This window comes from Astyanax mexicanus, chromosome 20 (assembly GCF_023375975.1).
Source record: "Astyanax mexicanus isolate ESR-SI-001 chromosome 20, AstMex3_surface, whole genome shotgun sequence".
Taxonomy (NCBI): domain Eukaryota; kingdom Metazoa; phylum Chordata; class Actinopteri; order Characiformes; family Acestrorhamphidae; genus Astyanax; species Astyanax mexicanus.
Genome location: NC_064427.1, coordinates 17,380,580 through 17,395,609, shown reverse-complemented (window position 1 = coordinate 17,395,609; position 15,030 = coordinate 17,380,580). Strand labels below are relative to the sequence as shown.

The 15,030-nt window shown below is 40.6% G+C and overlaps 1 protein-coding gene across 2 annotated transcripts in view; it reads left to right on the top strand.

The window, feature by feature from the left end:
- Positions 1-15,030, top strand: part of lrrtm4l1 (leucine rich repeat transmembrane neuronal 4 like 1) — a 130,402-nt gene that overhangs the window by 49,299 nt on the left and 66,073 nt on the right. Inside the window, exon 2 of one of the 2 annotated variants that reach the window (XR_452761.3) lies at positions 943-2,654. Coding sequence is in view for 1 of the 2 variants with exons in the window: in XM_007229908.4 (XP_007229970.2) it covers positions 943-2,582 (1,640 nt within the window). In the remaining variant the exon portion in view is untranslated. The remainder of the gene's footprint in view (positions 1-942; positions 2,655-15,030) is intronic. The other variant, XM_007229908.4, reaches the window with a different exon arrangement.

Sequence of the window (15,030 nt, the reverse complement as noted above, 5' to 3'; positions counted from 1 at the left end):
TATTCTGTTGTTTTTTTTATTTAGATTATTCTAAGTATCACATTCATCTTTAAGGACAGATCTGCACACTCTTGGTATTTTAATCTCAGCATCTTGAAGGAGTTCCTGGAGGTGCTGAACAGTAGTTGCTGCTTTTCCTTTACGTTTCATTCCCAGATAGGGACTTAATTAGATGCATTGGTAAAAATAAATAAATGAATAAATAAATAAATAAAATAAAATAAAACAAGTACAGGGAAATTTACAGTCCATTACTGCTAGTAATAGATATATAATAAGGATGCACGATGACATTGGAGTCAGTTTGGAATCTATAGGTAATAGCTTACACGAGAACACACAGTGTCACTGATCTGAAGCACTGAAAGCTAATTAAAAGTGCACTTTTGATATAAAATATATTTTTTAAAATGTTTTCTGCAGTTTCTTTATATTATAAATTCTACATGTCAACCTGTGTATCAATAGTAATTGACATACATACTGCCATATGCCCCTGTAGCTTACAGGGCACTGGAAATGGTAATTTTTTGATGATGTTCTTTTTCTCTGTTCCCAATACCAGCAGGTATTGTTGTTGTCTGGATGGAGGCAGGCTGAGTAAAAAGAGAAAAAAAAAACACAAAAAACAAAATGTCTTTTGCTTTTTTCAGTTTTCTTTCTGTTCTTTCTATTTTTTTTGTCTGAAGTTGCTTGTGAACTCTGGAAAAGAACAGTAAAAAAAAAAAAAAAAACTACTTTGTTCGCTCCTGGTCTGCTGTTGTTCTCTCTCTCTCTCTCAAAAAAAAAAGACTGAACATGACTGCATGACTGTCACACACTTCTGCTAGCATTATTAGATTAGATTACATTATTATCAATGCTAGCATCTTCTGAGTCTGACAGTGAAATGCTGTATATCTCTAGATCATGTCCTGAAGTCCTGCTGCTTTCTCTCCACAGGTTCCATGGTTTGCACCAGGAGATTAGCATGTCTGCTCCTTCTCCTCGCCTCCACCCTCCTGCTTCTCTGCTCCGGGGAGAAGACATGTCCCTACAACTGCCGCTGCGAGGGCAAAATCGTCCACTGCGACTCTGCGTCTTTCATGGATGTACCCGAGAACATTTCCGTAACCTGCCAAGGACTGTCCTTGCGCAACAACGACCTGCACACGATGCTCCCCTACCAGTTCGCCCACCTCAACCAGCTCCTCTGGCTGTATCTGGACCACAATCAGATCTCGTTCGTGGACAGCCGAGCTTTCCAGGGTATCCGGAGGCTTAAGGAGTTGATCTTGAGCACCAACCGGATTTCCCAGCTTCACAACGCCACTTTTCATGGAGTGCCAAACCTCCGAAGCCTGGACTTGTCCTACAACAAGCTCCAGGAACTGCAGCCAGGTCAGTTCCATGGTCTACGCAAGCTCCAGAATCTGCACCTACGCTCCAACGGGCTTACGACGATTCCCATCCGGGCTTTTATCGAGTGCCGAAGCTTGGAGTTTCTGGATTTAGGGTATAACCGACTTCGCATCCTCACTCGCACGGCATTCCTAGGATTGTCTAGGCTGATGGAGCTGCACCTGGAACACAACCAGTTCTCTCGGATCAATTTATTTCTCTTTCCGCGCCTTGCAAACCTCCGTGGGCTGTATCTCCAGTGGAATCGTATTCGCGCTGTAAATCAAGGCCTCCCGTGGATTTGGTATACCCTGCAGAAGCTGGACCTCTCTGGAAACGAGATCCAGAGCTTGGATCCTGTGGTTTTTCAATGCCTACCAAACCTTCAGGTTCTTAACTTGGAATCTAACAAGTTGGCCAACGTGTCTCATGAGACTGTGGCATCCTGGATTTCTCTGACTACAATCAGCCTGGCTGGAAACGTGTGGGATTGTGGCCCGGGAATCTGTCCTCTCGTCGCCTGGCTGAGGAATTTCCGAGGAACTAAAGACACGAGCATCATTTGCAGCAGTCCCAAACACCTTCAAGGGGAAAAGGTTATGGAGGCGACTAAAAATTACATAGACTGTGAAGATTTCGAGCTTATTCCACAAACGCCATTCCCTCACTACACCCTGGAGCCAACTATGGAAGTTACTTCTATGCCACCCTTGCCTCCCACGACTCCCCTGCCACCCCTGCCTCCACCGGCCTCAGAGGCACCCATCCCGCCACCTCTATCTCAACCCATTCCTCGTCCCACCCTACGCAGCCTTGCAGGGACCGGTCGCAGAAACACCCCCCCTCAGACGACGCCGCCCACCGACAGCCTCCTTGTGACTTCGTCCCCGGAACAAGAGAACCTAGCGTTCCACAAAGTCGTGGTTGGAGCCGTGGTGCTTTTCTTCTCGACGTCGCTCATCTTGACGGTGATCTACGTCTCCTGCAGGCGGTACCCCGGCGCCACCAGGTTGTTGCAACAGCGCTCGGTCATGGGGCGAAAGCGTCGGAAAAAGAGTCCCGAGCCAGAGCAGAACCTGAGCTCCCAACTGCAGGAATATTACATGAGCTACAATCCTGCCGCAACACCGGAAGCCATGGACGTGCTGGCCAATGGGACTGGTACTTGCACCTGTACCATATCCGGCTCCAGGGAATGCGAGGTATGACAATGTCAAAGGCAGCCTAAAATCAAATCAAATCAAAAACAAATGAAACGGCTCTGGACTACAGAGGTAAAATCCTTCATTGTGCATGTGATTCATTCTCAGTAGAGTGAGGATAAGCACCCTTGACTCCTTAAAATTATGCAGGGTCCTGAGCCCTTCTCTCTTCACTCTTCAGATCCAAGATTTATGCGCTTAAATATAACATACATTGCACTCAGAGCAAGGAGTCAAGGGTCCCTTAACCAAATTCATTAGACTGCCGCATACTTTCACTCACCGGTTTCCTTTGGTCTCATGAAATGATGCACCTCATTATTTTATTCTGTTTGTTCTGCTGCACTGAGTCACATAACAGCCCTTTGAACAGGTACTGTAGTATTCACCTGCAGATTCACTCAGAGCACCGAGGCACTTTCATGCATTTTTGTCAGGCATCTTTTCTTTTTGTCAAGATAGTCTATTATTTTATTTTGCCAGCCCATCATTAGAAAGGAGAAAGGATTAGAGTAAATTAATTTTCTAGGATTACAATAATTACAGGGACCTAGAGTTACTAGAGTTACCATACCATATACACCATACTTGTGTTTGTGTTAGACACACAGACGGGATGGGTGGTTGGCTTTTATTTTGCTGACGTCCTCAACAGTCCTCAACATGGTTTCTCTCGTCATTCTTTATCAAACAAAACAAATATTTCTCAGTTCAGGTTCAGAGAAAAACAGGTTTATTCCTTTGCCAACTGTGGACCAGGCTTATATCTAGAGGACACACACACACATACGAAACATATGGTTTTACGCATTCACATGGTAAATACATACAAACTTGATTTGAACAAAAGTCAGATCTTTAGGTCTTAAACTAGTCTTCTTTCCCCCAGGATGTGCCAGGCACCCCAGCATTAATTGTTGTCACACTCTTGCTGTCACACTTCCTGGCTTGATGTAATGTGAATCTGTGTGGGACATCTGCTTCTTACTAGGCCTGAAATTCTAAATATCATATATGGATAAACTAATAAGTATTAATACTTCCAACATTTCCCCCTCATGCAACTTCCTAGTTACGAGTTCTCAGAAATGATGATACCCAAAATCGACTAATAATATGGAGAGAGAGTAAACATGCGCATATTAAATAGATACACAGTTATAAGTAACAGGGGACTAAATCAAATAATATGATAAAAAGTCCAACTGTGGTAGCTTGTAAAAACTAGGTATTGAACCCACAACCCTGTCATCAATAATGTTAAATGAACAATGTTCACTTAAGCCAAGGTCAGCCCACAACCTTCTTTGTTTTTTTGCTAACCTGATGCTCTTCATTTTGCTGCCATAAAAAAAAAGTTTTCACATTCCTAGTTGAGAATGCCAAGGTCAGGGTGGTGCTTGGTCAACCATTTTAGAGTGCTCCATGGTTAAGAGTTTATCAAGGTCTTGCTCAAGGGTCTAAAATTGGCAGTTTATCAAATACAGATATTGAATCCACAATTTATTGTCAACAACCGAGTAATTTACCTTTTTTACAGAACCAAATAATTTTTGTCTTGTATAGCCCAGCTGGGAATGCCAGGGTCAGGGTGCAGGGTCAGCCATTCCTTGGTGCTCCAGGAGTAGAGACCAGCAAGGGTTTATTAAGGTCTTGCCTAATGGCCCAGAAGCGGTAGCTTGCCGAAAATGGGGATTGAACCCACAAACATGTCATCAATAACTTGGTTTTCTCCCTTTGATGCTTTTGGATTCCTGTAAAGGGGTTAAAGAACAGTGTCAGCTTGCCAACCCTAGGTGTTGAACCTACAAACCTTTCATCAACAATTTGGTTTTCTACCTTTTAATGCCTCCAAAAGTTTTTTTTGCATGCCCCAGCTTAGCTTACCCCAGGGTTAGGGTGCAGCATCAGCCATTTTTTAGTTCCCCAAGAGCAGAGAGCTTCAAGAGTTTATGAAGGTCTTGCCCAAAGGCCCAAAGGTGGTAGTTTGCCAAACTGGGTATTAAACCTACAAACCTGTTATAAATAACATTTTTTTAGCTTTTGCTGCCTCAAAATGTGTTTGCATAGCCCAGCTGATAATGCCAGGGTCAGGGTGCATGGTCAGGTATTCCTTGGGGCTTATCAAGGCCTTGTCCAAAGGCCTAACATTGGTAGCGTGCCAAAACTAGCTATCAAATCCACAATCCTCTCATCAATATTCTGGTTTTCTACCCTTTCATGCCTCAAAAAGTTTTTTTTCATACCCCAGTTGAAAATGCCAGCGTCAGGGTGCAGGGTCAGCCATTCCTTGGTGCTCCAGAAGTAGAGACCATCAGTAGGTTAAAGGTATTCCCTGAGGGCCCAGCAGTGGTAGCTTGCCAAAACTGGGCACCTGAACCTACAAACCTGGTATAGGTTATGACCTAACATGTTTATATATTTATAAACCTGTTATAAATAACCTGTTTTTTTTCCCTTTTGATGCCCCAAAATGTTTTTGCATACCCCAGCTGAGAGTGCCAGGGTCAGGGTGCATGTTCAGCCATTCCTTGGCGTTTATCAAGGTCTTGCCTAAGAACCCAACAGTGGTATCTTGCCAAACCTAGGTATTGAACATACAAACATGTCATTAATAACTTTTAGTTTTTTTTTTACCTTTTATTGCCCCAAAACGTTTTTTTTGCACACCCAGCTGAGAATGCCAGGGTTAGGGTGCAGCATTAACCATTCCTTGGTGCTCCGGTAGAGACCATCAATGGGTTAAAGGTATTGCCTGAGGGCCCAGCAGTGGTAGCTTGCCAAACTAGGTATTGAACATACAAATCTGTCATCAATAACTTGGTGTTCTACCTTTTGATGCCACAAAAAGTGTTTGCATACACCAGCTGTGAATGCCAGGATCAGGGCGAAGGGGCAGTCATCTAAGTTAAGGGTCAACAGGGTTAAAGGTCTTGCTCAGGGGTCCAACATTAGCAGCTTATTAAACCTGGGTTTTGAACCCACAACCCTGTAATTGAAAATCTGGTGCCCCAAAAGGGATTATCACAGCTGAGAATTCCAGAGTCAGGGTGCAGTGTTAACTATTTAAGTTAAAGGAGAACTCCGGTGAAAAGACTTTTGTTGTAGTAAAACATGATAAAAAGTTCTTACCTTTGATGAATAGCACACATCCGTTCTCCCACATATATAGACGTATATATATATATATATATATATATATATATATATATATATATATATATATATATATATATATATATATATATATATATACACATAGACTACGCATAGGATAACAGCCAGCACCAGGAGGCAGACTATGCGGAGTCTATGTATATATATGTCTATGACATTATTGATACAAATATGGCGGCGCTTAGAGCTGAAGCTAGTAGTGTTATAGGATGTAAACAGTGTTTTTTAATAAGCTTCTTCTTCTGCACTTTTTAAGTTATTAATGCCTCGTTTTAAATGTCAGGGCTCTCTGGATTCTGGCAAGGAGTTGTGGAGCTACTTTGAGCTGGATAACCGTGTAAAAAATGATTTATCGGGGTAAATTATGCCCCGTATCACCCAGTCTGAAGGGTTTTTGGACAAACTGTTAAAATTTCTGGATTTTGGAACGCTGTGGGAGAACGGAGGAGTGCTATTCATCAAAGGTAAGAAGTGTTTATCATGTTTTACTACAAAAAAGTACATTTTACACCAGAGTTCTCTTTAAAGAAGCAAAGGGTTTAAGGAACTTGTCTTTAAGGGTTTGCAGATTTTATTATCGAACCCACAACCTTGTTATTGATGCTCCATCACTCTAACTATTGAGCCACCAGTGCCCTTGTGCCAACCTCTGTCGACTAGGCCTTCTGCTTTCAAGTTCAGGCTTGTACTCATGTCATATTTCACAAAATTATCTTCATACAGCTTGTCATAAACAGAGCGAAAGTAGCGCCGAATGCTGAAAACGTTTAATTATCAGAACCACAGAGCATGATAATGACTTATTGATTGGCAAGTACCATTAGAGGCAAAGGCAAATGTTCCCCCGCGCTCTTCGCCCATAATATCTTGTATTCAAAAGGCAGGGAGACGGAGTGTGTCTCTCCGCCTCAGCTCATAACCGGCTTATTCAGCTCTCCTTTAGCTGATTTTACAGTCTGCTGAACAGTAGCCTCGTGTCTTGTCGGCCGCAGAAGTCGTGCCCTTGCTGAAGGGAACACGTTCCTGCTATCACAGGTAACAGAGATCATGAGGGTTGGGTCTACAGAGACGCCGTCACTCAGATTAACTCTGTTTTCCTGAGTTTGTGACTCAGTTTCGGAGTCTCAGACGATTCGTAAGGCCGCTGCTTTTAAAGTGGTTATGCTAAATCTCATGACATGGCTCGGTGCAATCTCCCCACCAGCTGGGAAAGCAGTTTATTTATGTGAAATATCAGCCGTAATTGCATCGGCCTTATCCAGGAAATCGACAGTAATAGTTCGACTTGTGTTTTGATTCTGGGAAGTGCGTTCTGAGTTGGGATGTGAGTAAAAGTGAGTCAAAAAAACGATTTTTTGATATAGTTAGACCCTCATTTTAATGATCCGATACCCGATTCATTTCTGATTTGCTTGTTTCTAGCCAGCAGTTCCAAGACATTTCTCTAATCCAATGTCATTATAGCCTGCTAGAGTAGTTAAACAAGATAAGTCATGTCATGTTTAGTAAATTTATATCTCACTTGCGTTGCGAACAAGTTAGCATTTTCCCTAGTTTGCTGTCTTGTTTAAAAAGCTAGGCTAACATTACTGGATTACTGTCACTTAATCACTCAGATTCACTAAAGTCTTCTAGAGCAGTTTTTCATTCCAACTTAAATGTGGCAACAGCGGCATTAAGAGTACATAAAACCAATCCAAACGTTTTTGTTTTTTTTAATGAATAAATTCACATTATTTTTCAAGGTAATTTCTGATACTGAAATTGTGTGGAAATGTGTGAGGATCACAGGCAAGTGTATGTTTACATTACATGTACACCGCAAATTATAATAAAAATAAAAACATTAATGTAACTGTCTTGCGTTAATTCTTTACATACATACTGCAATTTTTAATAATGGTAGGTTAGAAGTGTTCTAACTATAACATTATTTCTTGAAAATCTATTTTATATCTGAACAATCAAATTGAATTGGGACCTTGTGAATCGGAATCGAATTAATTCTATAAATCAGAACTGATACTCAGCCCTAGATATCAGTCCTACCTTTGGGAACGCTCAGTTTCTTAGCCCCCCCCCCAAAAAAAAATTATTTACACAAAAAACTGCTTTTAAAGCTTTGGCATTAGAAAAAAGGCGGCCGGCCTTCTTGATCTGTTTGATTAAGCAGTAAATCAAACATTTGAGAAAGAAAGAAAAGCTTTTAAACTTGTGTAAATGTTTGCTCAGGATAATGAAGATCACAGGGTTGTTTTAATGAGGCAGAGAAAATAGAATAAACAAGTAAGAAGAGCAGGGAGACGTGTCGCCTCTCAGAGCCTTTTGTTGCCTGATCTCTCGGGCTGTGCAAAAATAATATCTGCTTAAATTTTTTCTGACTTTTTTTAATTTATTTTTAATTTTATCTAATTTTCTTACCGATGTGGAAGGCCAGTTATTTCATTTTTACACCTTTTAGGACTCCCATATCCCCTGTTATTAGTGATGCCCCAACACGAGGAGGGTAAAGGGTAGCACATGCCTCCTCCGATACATTTTGTGAAGTCTACATCTTCTTAAACTTACGCTAATGCAGCATTACTGGGTAGGTGCCGAATCTCTGATACATCAGCTAACAGAAGCCTTAGCTGATGAGTACTCAGCTAGAGAGAAATGTATGGCCAACTATGCTATCTCAGACTCTGGCTGCTGATGCCAAGCAGCATGATCGAACAGGAATTCGAACGGGTGATCCACAGATCATAGTGGTGATTTCTACACCTTAAAAAATTAAAAAATTAAATACTCTCTTTAAGAATTGTTTAAATTTGGGCGTTTAAAGGTAGGCAGAACGAGCTAAAAACATATACAGCTCAGTAAAAAATGAAGAGAGCACTTCAGTTTCTGAATCAGTTTCTCTGATTTTGCTATTTATAGGTTTATGTTTGAGTAAAATGAACATTGTTGTTTTATTCTATAAACTACAAACAACATTTCTCCCAAATTCCAAATAAAAATATTGTCATTTAGAGCATTTATTTGCAGAAAATGAAAGAAATGACTGAAATAACAAAACAAAAGGTGCAGAGCTTTCAGACCTCAAATAATGTAAAGAAATCAAGTTCATATTCATAAAGTTTTAAGAGTTCAGAAATCAATATTTGGTGGAATAACCCTCTGGTTTTTAATCACAGGTTTTTTTCATGCATCTTGGCATCATGTTCTCCTCCATCAGTCTTACACACTGCTTTTGGATAACTTTATGCTGCTTTACTCCTGGTGCAAAAATTCAAGCAGTTCAGTTTGGTTTGATGGCTTGTGATCATCCATCTTCCTCTTGATTATATTCCAGAGGTTTTTAATTGGGTAAAGATTGAAGCTTGAGCTGATGAGCATTACATTAGGAGTGATTGCATCAAGGGAGAGAACGCCACCTACTGTACCCACCCAAAGAAAACAGCATGACCAACTGCGCTCTCTCGGACTCAGGAAGCATCATGATCCAAGATTCGAACAGATAATCAATAGATCATAGTGTCAACTTCTTCTATATCCTTTTGACTTTTTATCAATTACTCTACTCTTACACTTTTTAGGACTCCCCTATTCCTTATCACTAGTAATGCCCTCAACAGTAGGAGCATGAAGACCAGCGCATGCCTCCTCCGATACACTTTGCCAGACTAAGTCAAACTCCACCTCTTTTTTTAAACACTGCCACTGATGTAGTATTACTCAATAGCTAGAACACATCAAGGCTCGGAGGAAAGTAGATACACTAGATACACTCTAGCGGAGGGTATGGCCAATTGTCCTCTCTCTCTGACTCCAGCTGCTGATGCCAAGGCAATCTGCGGATTTAATTTCTCTTTTCGGACTTGTTGAACATTTAGACTTGGATTTGGATGATTTTTTTCCCTTCCCACTGCTTAACTTTAATTCCATCACGTTTTGATCTTTTTTCCCCCACACAGTTAACCTTTCCCGAGTTATTTTAAATGCTATTCATAAAACACCTATTGGCTCAGAGCTATTCATTACATTTCTTTGACCGCCAAAAAAATTCCTCCACGACAAGACGAACTGTTGCATGACTAATTCACTTGCACTGTGTCATCGCCTGGCGCTTCTAATCCACCGAGATCTGCTGTGCTTAGAGGGCCTATAGTGCTTGAAATATAATTAGCTCTACCTTATGGACCTGCATATTTTAATAAGGCCGTAACCACAGCAAAAAATATGATGTAAAAAAAAAAGGAAAATGACGGCTGACGAGACATAACTGCTAATAGTCGCTGTAATAAAAAAAAGGCTATTTATTTGATGTGGAGTAACCACAGCACGGGAGAGAAATCCAATTACCTGAGAAAAATGTAGGACTTGCAGTCTTATAGCAGCAAGCACACAAATTTCCTAATATCACATATCCGAGTCTTTTTTCTCCTCTACCTCGGGTCGTTTTCTTAGCGGAGGGAGTTTTTAATAATAGAGGAGCAGGCGTCTGTCCCGGTTAGGCTGATGAAACTGCGGCGGAGCTGTGGCCAGCGCTGCGTCCCTCATTTCCCCTCGGCAGGGCGGCGGTGGCGGACGGCGGTCCCCGCGGACGCCGGTCAGACAGGCTGGAAGTTTGCTGGGAGAGAAACAGCGCTCAGGTGGGGGAAAAAATAAAGAGAAACAGGCCGAGAACGAGGGAATGAGGGAATTCGACCTCATTTGTCCTGCTTTTCCCCGTCAGGCTGCGTTAGACGGATCCTGACACTCTTTGAACTTTGAATTTGCATAACAAAGGGAAAAAAAAAGAACTGTTTCAGAAAAAAATACAGAAAAATAAAGAAAAGGCTATAAACGCCTAATGAAACAAAACAAAATAAAATGAATTAAGAGTTTAAAACGGAGTTCCTTAACTAGGCGAGTCCTGCTGGAAAATGAAATCCGCATCCCCATAAAAGTTGTTTTCAGCAGAGGGAAGCTGTAAGATATGAAGTGCTGTAAGATTTTGAGGGAAAACAAAACTGCACTGACTTTAGACTTGATAATAAACACAGTGGATCAACACCTGCAGATGACAGACATGACACTCCAAACAAACCATCACTGATCATCAGTAAATTTTACATTTCATTTAAAGGAAATCAAGGGAGCAGAGTCTGGAGGAAGAGTGGAGACACACACAGTTCAAGCTGCTTGAGGTCGAGATGCAGATTTCATTTTCCAGCAGGATTTGGCACACTGCCCACACTGCCAAAAGAACCAATTGATCTTATATAATATTCTAATTTTCTGAGAAACTGATTTTTTGGGTTTTCATTGGCTGTAATCCATAATCATCAACAATAAAAAAAAAAAAAGTAATTCCAGGGGCCCTTATCGGATGGCATGATGGCGGCAAAGTTTTCAGTGCCTTGATTCTACCAATATAGTTTGGAGCTTCTTTGCGCTTGTTTATGGTGCTATGCCCCAATCACTAGCATTGTAAGCCTGTTGGGAGCATTGGCTATAAGCACTGTATTTCGTAACGCTGGGGGAAAACAGAGGTAGGCTATTCGACACCAATATTTGTACTTGTTATTATGTTTCACTACAATTCAATTCACTACTATACTAGCCCTGTACAGCCCTGTCTAAAACGTTTGTTTTAGAATGCTTGTACAATCAGGCCCATTGCAACCAGGCAAGCAAACCAATCAATTGCCTATGATTGATGATGTACGTTTAGCAGTAGAGGACATAGAAGTTCCAAACAAAAGCATTTTTAGGCAGGAAAATAGTGGGATAGAGGAGGCAGTGGAGCTCATGAGCAGTAGGGTGATGTCTCCATTGGTTTTGGCTGTAGTGGCTTTATTTTACAGTCCAGGAGGCCCTTTAGCATTGCATTGCATCATTGTTAGCATTGATTAATGCAAGAAAGTACAACGACACTGTTATCAGAATCCAACCATAAGCAGGCAACCAACCAGCTCGGTTCATCATTCCTGCAGTCGGCAAAAAAAGAACTTTCAGCAAACATGTTTCTTTGATTTTACCAAATTGAAAATATCTGAAATATAATCAAGAGGAAGATGGATGATCACAAGCCATCAAATCAAGCTGAAATGCTTAAATTTTTGCACCAGGAGTAAAGCAACATAAAGTTATCCAAAAGCAGTGTGTAAGACTGGTGGAGGAGAACATGATGCCAAGATGCATGAAAACTGTGATTAAAAACCAACCAGGGTTATTCCACCAAATACTGATTTCTGAACTCTCAAAACTTGAATATAAATATGAACTTGTTTTTTTTTTCTTCTTTGCATTATTTGAGGTCTGAAAGCTCTGCATCTTTTTTTGTTGTTGTTATTTCAGACATTTCTCATTTTCTGCAATGAATACAAGCTCTAAATGACAATAATTTTATTTGGAATTTGGGAGAAATGTAAATGTAAAACGTAAATCTATAAAAAGCAAAATCAGGGAAACTGATTCAGAATCTGAAGTGCTCTCTTCAATATTCAGAGCTGTTTCCAGAGCTGTATCTTCTCCTCTATACGAACTGTTTGGTCTAAATGGTACTTTCAGAAACTTAGAAACTGTACCAATGTTTTTTCCCTCTAAATCTAACTCTACAGGGCGAATGTGAGAGGAATTTTGGTGCAATATGATGAGCCCTATAACTAATGTGATCTTCGAGAGCACTCAACATACACGGCTCAATAAAAGCAACGGTGCATTACCGAGCTGCCAGCTAATGTTATTTCTGGTCCGGCCAACTACTTTAACCTGCAGTGTTCATGAGCACTGGAGAGCAGAGCGAGGGTGAGAAATGGAGAGATAAGGGAGGCTGAACAGCCCGGATGCTGTTAAAAGCTAGCCTACATAGCTGTGGCCTACTATCCATTATCTTCCCAAATAAGAGTCCTTTCTCTGGTGGTGCTCTGTGAAGATGGTCTCCGCGCTGTCGTGCACGTGTCTGTACATTAAAGCTGCGCGTGCCAACACCAGCGCTGCCCTCAAACCACAGCTGAGCCGGGGTTGTGAAAATTAAATTAAACTCATTCAGCACATCATAACAAAGGCTACAGTAGAGCATGACGCCGGAATTCACAGTGAATTTTAAAGTAGTCGAGCAACCCAGATTCCTCTCCAGCTCTCCAGCTCGCTGTATGGATCTGAGATGCTGCAGGAATCAGAAATATCCTCCACTAAAAACATAAAAGCTCCATTAGCCCATTTCTTAGGGTTTTTTTTTTTGTAACAGTATTTGCATAAAAATGAAGACATATTCATTTAGAACAGCTGTGAATTCAATTTTGTGTTATCAGGAGACAGATTTAGAGATTTAGGATTTAGGAGATACCAGGCAACTCAGATTTGTCTTATTATTTTACATTACTTTAAAATGTGTGTTAATATTAAGGTTTTTAATAATAAGGTTGGGCCAATTTACAGTACCAAAAGTTTAGACACATCTTCTCATTCAATATTTTTTAAAATCTTTATTTCTTTATTTAATTTATGTTCTACATTGTAGATTAATATTACAGACATGAACATGATTAAGGGAGACATATGAAATTAGCTTCAAAGTGTGACCATAGAAACTACAGGTGTGAAAATGCTCTTTTATACTCAGCTAATTAAGTTCTATAATTCAGAAATCCTTACCACCAAGCTGAGATGTTTATAATAAAGTACAAAAGAAGTTTCCTCTGTCCAATTTATCATGCAATTTTGTATTCCAGCGCACATTCCCACATCGGCTTCATCTTTACTCAAACATACAAGTATATACTAGTATTTTAATCGACACCAATGATATAATAGAATATTGTTGTGATTAGTAGGATTGATTTTGTAATCGATTGACATTGAAACCACTCTAGGATTCTTCCTCACCTCATTGATCATTCTGAGCTGTGCTCTTGCAGTCATCTTTACAGGACTTTACCATGCCTAAGAAGAATAGCAGCAACAGTGCTGAACTTTCTCCATTCGTAGAGCGTCTGTCTTACCGTGGACACATGAACATCAAGGCTATTAGAGATACTTTTAGAGTAACCCTTTCCAGCCTCATGCAAGTCAACAGTTCTTAAACGTAGGTCTTCTGAGAGTTTGATCTTTTGTGCGAGACTTGATTCACATCAAGCAAGGAGGGTGCTTCTTTAGAACAGCAAACTTTAAACTGATGTGCGTCTTTTTTTTTTTTTTTGGGCAGGGCAGCTTTTTTTAACCCACACATCCAATCACATCTTATCACATCCTGCCTCCAATTCGATCTCAGAAAAGATTATCATTTGCCTAGGTGTTCACACATTTTTCCCCCCTCACTGTGAATATATTAACATGTGGTGCTCAATAAAAGCATGCAAACATATAATATTATAATATTTGTGTGGTATTTATTAGTTTAAACAGACTGTGTTTGTCTATTGTTGTGATTTAGATGAAGATCAGAACACATTTAATGATTAATTTATGCAGAAATCCAAGTATAATCCCAAAAGGGTTCACATACAACTGTATATACAGTATATTCTATATTGGCAGAGTTGATATGTTGACATTTCCACATGATGAGCTACCAGAACAGTATTTGGATGCAGTTGGCTGTTTTTAAAATAGCACCGTTTCCATTCAGGCTGATCCCAGCGCCCTGCAGTTCACCCGGTTCTGCTTTTATTCTGATATTTACTGACTGAAATCCGAATTCTGTTTAACCTCTCTTTTTAAAAACGCCCCCCGTCACTTCCCAGCAGATCTGCAGCTTTATCCACATTCAGCTCCAGCTTCAGCTCCTCCCACGGGGAACAGGTGCTGAGCGCCGGGGCCGCGGGGCCGGGGGCTCGGCTGGAGGCTCGGCTGGGGTCTCCAGGAACCCGCAAGTTGCTCACTTGTTTTTCATCAAACGTTTATCATCATCATAAACTGTACGGGCAAAGTAAACAAGCACAGATATTTTTAGCATTAAACCAATACAGATACTCACTTACAGCAGCAGTTCATTACATCCGGCAGTTTCTAGATAGAGAACAGGCCAAATGTTTGGACACACCGTCTCTTTTTCAATGTCTTTTCTTTATTTCGTTGACTATTTACATTGTAGATTCTCACTGAAGCATCAAAACTATGAATGAACACATGTGGAGTTTTATGTACTTAACAAAAAATGGGGAAATAACTAAAAAAAATTAATATATATATATTCTAGTTTCTTCAAAATAGCCACCCTTTGCTCTGATTACTGCTTTGCACATTCTTGGCATCATTCTCTCAATGAGCTTCAAGAGGTGGTCACCTGAAATGGTTTTCCAAC